We start from the raw sequence: 5,454 nt of genomic DNA on the forward strand, positions 1-5,454 counted from the left end.
TATTAATTTTCCTGTCATTATCTGTAATTTCTAGATTAATCGTAAAGTACGAGCCATGAGGAGTAACGTGACACGACATCTGGTGGACACAAGCGGAAATAGGTAGTACCTTCTATCGCTAACAGATGGCTCTAATAGCATGTACAGAATAATCTCGTTGGTTCGAGAAAGTTCTGGTGTCTTCCACTCACTTCTAGATGGCAGTAATTGGAATATATAAGAAGGTTAGTGGCGCAACCACAAGTCAGTTCCTATGACACTGTTGTGAAATAAAATAGTGCGTACCTCCTTAAAACGTGTTTGTGCGTGTTTAAGTTTAAGACATCTTTGTAACAGTATTTTGATTTGAATTGTTGCTTTTGTGTGTGATTTAGTAGTATGGAAAAGAAGCGAAAAATTGATAGTGAATGCAGAAAATTCAAAGATCAGTGGAACATTCAGTATTTCGTAATTGAGTCCAGTAACAAGGCTCTATGTTTGATTTGCAATGAAAGCATAGCCGTTCTCAAAGAATATAACATTAAACGTCATTATGAAACAAAACATTTTCAAAATTACTCAAAATATACAGGAAGTTTGCGGACAGAAAAATTTGAAGCTATGAAGAGCGGATTGAAATCGCAGCAATCTTCATTTACAAAACTCAAAACTGAACAAGAGGCTGCAACTCGTGCCAGCTTTCGTGTGGCTCTTGAAATTGCAAAACGTGGAAAACCATTCACCGATGGAGAAATGATCAAAGAATGCATAACTGCAGTAGCCGAAGAAATGTGCCCTGAAAAGGTAAATTTATTAAAAACTGTCAGTATGTCAGCAAACACTGTGGCTCGAAGGGTAGAAAACATCGCTGAAAATATATCCTCTCAACTGTTCGACAAAAATGGACATGTTGAGTGGTTTTCTTTGGCCTTGGATGAGTCAACGGATGTATCAGATACTGCTCAAGTGTTGATTTATATTCGAGGAGTAGATAAAAGCTATGAAGTGCATGAAGAACTTCTTGATATGTATAGTATTCATGGCACAACTACTGGTACAGATATTTTTAAAGGAGTTGAAATGGCCATTAATCAAAAGAACCTTCGATGGAAAAACTTGAAATGTATTACAACTGATGGAGGCAAAAACATGAGTGGGAAAGATAAAGGAGTGGTCGCTCTTGTGTCAAAGGCTGTAGAAAATGACGGTGGTTCAAAACCATTAGTCTTACATTGTATCATTCATCAACAATCTTTGTGTGGAAAATGTTTGGATACGTCTGAAGTTCTGAAACCAGTCATATCAACTGTTAATTTCATCAGATCTTTTGGGCTGAATCACCGACAATTTATTGCAGAGATTGGAGAAAATGACTTACCTTATCATACTGCCGTACGTTGGCTTAGTTGTGGGAAAGTCCTTCAGCGCTTTTTTGAACTTCGAGCAGTGATCAAAACTTTTTTGAATGAAAAGCATCGCCCTCTTACTGAATTATAAAACAACGTATTGCTGTGGAAGTTAGCATTCTATGTTGATTCGACAAAACATGTGAACGAACTGAATTTGAGATTGCAAGGAGAAAACCAGCATCTTCCTGATTTATACACTAATATCAAATCATTCCGGAAGAAATTGCAATTATGAAAATTTAAGGCATATTTAAGGTTGATTTGAGGTATTTTTGAGGTATTAAGGTTGTTTTGAGGTATATTTGAGGTATATTTAAGATTGCAGAGAAAACAGAAATAAAAATTATACTTCGTAAAGGTTGTAATTAAGGTGTACGAGGTTGATTTATATATACTTCAGCTTGTTTTGAGGTTTTTTAAAATTCACTTCAAATCAACCAGACTGATAAGGAGATTTTAAAGGTATACCAGGTTTATTTTCTTACACTTGCAACAAAAGAGGTATTTTTGAGGTATAAAAATTTTTACCTTATTTCAACTAACGATAAAAAGGTATTTATTGAGGTATATGAAGTCATTTTATTTATACCTAAGCTTATTTTGAGGTTGTTTTAAATTCACTTCAAATCATCCAGACTGATAAGATAATTTTCAAGGTATACGAGGTTGTTTCTCTTACACTTGTAACAAAAGAGGTATTTATGAGGTATAAAAAAATATACCTTTTTTCTACTAACGATATTGAGGTATTTATGAGGTATAAAAAAATATACCTTATTTCAACTAAAGAGAGTGAGGTATTTATTGAGGTGTTGAAGTCATTTTATTTATACCTAAGCTTTTTTTAAGGTTGCTAAAAGTACACTTCATATTAACTTACTCACTTCCCAGAGTTCCATGCGAGCCGGCAAATGGCGTGTGTGTTGACAATCGAAAGTCTATTCGAAATTCGGTAAGTGTGCTTGACATTTATTAATTTAGTTTTATCACTTTTAATCAAATATGCTTCAATTTTGAAACTTAAATTTTATTATTTTTGTTTTAACGACGCATCCTGATCTTAAATAATTTAAGTTGGAGGATATTCTTAGAGGCTATCGTTGTAGGCTTAGCAATAAGAGAGAATAACCGAAATATTTCTCGTCATTGTTTTAGGTAACATTACTGGTGAATCGTTACAGCAGGTTATGCACAGTATATTTTATTGTTTGTAGTTCAGTCAAATAGAACTATTCTTTTTATTTTGCTTAAATGTATATGTTTTAACGTAGCAGTATGCACGCTGATTAATTGAGAAAAATGTTCACAATTTCTCTTATAAATAAATCATTGAAAATTGAAAGATTTTTAAAATAGCAATTTTGCTTTATATATATATATATATATATATATATATATATATATATATATATATATATATATATATATATATATATATATATATATATATATATATATATATATACTACCGGTCAAAAGTTTGCGAAAATTTTGAAATCTACAAAAAAAAGTTCTAAATTCAAATGTTCATAGAACTGCGAAAAATCATTCAAATGGCATGAAAATTTGATATGTTCTAATGTGAACTCTTTACAGTTAGTTACATATGATCAAATTGCAATACTTTGTTTTTTGCGAACTGAATCCACCTTTTCATCATGAGTTGTTTCTATGGTGAAAAAAGTTGTTAAGTTTGAACACTTGCCAAACTTGCAAAAAAATTTTTTTGTACTTTCTGTTAATAGAAAATAGTTATTTGAACAGTTCTATGTAAGTCCTCAAAATTTCAAATCGATTTGATTTTTTTTGACGAAGTTATAGAATTTTGAAAAACATGTGTACTTTTCTCGATTTTTAAGCATTCCACATTTGCGGTCCTTTGGTCTATACATCTTCGACCAAAGAACTTTTTAATTTTAATGTTTTGTATATTTTCAAATAATTAATATTGATTATAAAACAAATATTCTTATTTATTATTGTAATTATTGTTACTACAAGGAACTTATTATGAATATAATTAAAACAATATCTTATAGATGTCACATTTCATCTAAAATTTGTTTGTTCTTGCAAACGATGCTCTGATATTTGAATCGAAGTCAGTTATGGGACATTTTACAACAGGAATGGAACTCTATATCACTTGAAGTGATTAATGGTTTATTAGAACGAATGCTATGCATATGTAGGGCTATAATAAAAGCAAAAGGTGGATGGTTCGAGGAATCTAAGATTTAAATGTTAATTTATTTAATTACAAAATACGAATAAGAATATGTTAAATATTTGACCTGTTGTAAATAAAATAGTTTAATAAAAATGCAAATTTTTTATACTATTGTTATTATTTTTTTAGAATTATTTATGTAATTATTGTTATAACTTTTTAATTTAATTTAATATAAAGTAAAAATATCACAACAAAACTAATACAGGTAAGCAATAAATATAAACAATAAATATAAAAATAATAATTATAATAATGAATAAGAGTATTTGTTTTATGATAAATATTAATTATTTGAAAATATAGAAACATAAAAATTAAAAAGTTCTTTGATAGAAGATGTATAGACCAGAAGACTGCATATGTGGAATGCTCAAAAATCGAGAGAAGTACACATGTTTTTCAAAATTCTATAACTTCGTCAAAAAAAATCGAATCGATTTGAAATTTTGAGGGCTTACATAGAACTGTTCAAATAACTGTTTTCTATTAACAGAAAGTACAAAAAATATTTTTTGCAAGTTTGGCAAGTGTTCAAACTTAACAACTTTTTTCACCATAAAAACAATCCGTGATGAAAAGCTGGATTCAGTTCGCAAAAAACAAAGTTTTGTCGCAAAAAAACAAATCGCAAAAAACAAATTTGATCATATGTAACTAACAGTAGAGGGTTCACTTCAGAACATATCAAATTTTCATGCCATTTGAATGATTTTTCGCAGTTCTATGAACATTTGAATTTAGGCCTTTTCTTTGCAGATTTAAAAATTTTCGCAAACTTTTGACCGGTAGTGTATATATATATATGTCCACAGTTCCCTGATATTATTGAGATGGCCTAGGCTGTAAATAGCACATGCGCGGCGGCGCGGAAGAAGAGACAAGCAAGCTACTGCTCAGCCTTCCCCTAGGATATAGTTCTGAATTTATACCTAAAAGAAAAAGTAATCTCTCCTAATAAACTACAGAATTTATGTAATTGTTGATAACAATAGTTTGCTGGATATTTGATAATTGAAAACTAGTAACTGTACTAGCTCACTTCTTTATGTTTGATCACAAAACTGCTATTTTCACTACATGTTATTTTCTCGCATTTTACTCACGTTAATTATTTACTAAGCAGATTGTTATTACTTATTAGAATATTGGGCAGAATGAAATTAAATCCGATTATATGACAATTTGTTTCAAGGTTATGAGCTTTTTCATGCAGCTGTTTATGGTTCACTACTTCAAAAATGTGCGAATTTCGGAAATCTTAGACATTTTAGAAATAAGTCAGTATAGTATGCAATTTTAATCGTGAATTGAATAAAATCAATTGCAAATAAAAACATTTATTGTTGAAAGTAATATGCATTATTTTGAGTTTCATCCTATGGGATGTGTATTTATATTTAAACAAGTGTTTGTAACAACCAACTATTAGTTTTATTCTGCTCGGTATTATAAGTTATATAGGAGATATTATACTCAACTTATTTTAAAAGTATTATTTCAAATCATTCTCTCTTAGACATTTTCCTCACATAAAATTACTCACAACTTTAAAATAAATGCTCCTTATCAGCTTGTAATTTGTTCTATTCGATTGAGTGTAAAAAAAGAATAAAAATTGGTACATAACTTTAAAATTTTAATTTATTAAACGATTGTAGATTCTTGATTACATTGATTAAAAATTATTAAAATGACTATTTTTTAAGGAACTCTGATGTGATTGACAATAACATAAGTCCTTTTCAGAATCAGCGTCAAAAATTTTAAAAAAAGCTGCTAGTTTCATGAAGTCTGACAAAAAGTTGAAAAATATAGACTAGGTTTATTGAGTTT

General features: G+C 29.6%; 1 protein-coding gene across 1 annotated transcript; it reads left to right on the top strand.

Moving 5' to 3' along the window:
* The first annotated feature begins 378 nt into the window (after positions 1-378).
* On the top strand, positions 379-1,476 carry LOC147803005 (general transcription factor II-I repeat domain-containing protein 2-like). Its single transcript, XM_087152825.1, has one exon. It carries the CDS (start codon positions 379-381, stop codon positions 1,474-1,476), a length of 1,098 nt encoding a protein of 365 aa, XP_087008951.1.
* Positions 1,477-5,454: the final 3,978 nt, after the last annotated feature.

Source organism: Parasteatoda tepidariorum, chromosome 10, assembly GCF_982258835.1.
Source record: "Parasteatoda tepidariorum strain Cologne lab strain chromosome 10, Ptep-v5.0, whole genome shotgun sequence".
Classification (NCBI taxonomy): domain Eukaryota; kingdom Metazoa; phylum Arthropoda; class Arachnida; order Araneae; family Theridiidae; genus Parasteatoda; species Parasteatoda tepidariorum.

Excerpts from the sequence above, each read along its gene's own strand:
- LOC147803005 (XM_087152825.1), top strand. The coding sequence starts at position 379 with ATGGAAAAGAAGCGAAAAATTGATAGTGAATGCAGAAAATTCAAAGAT.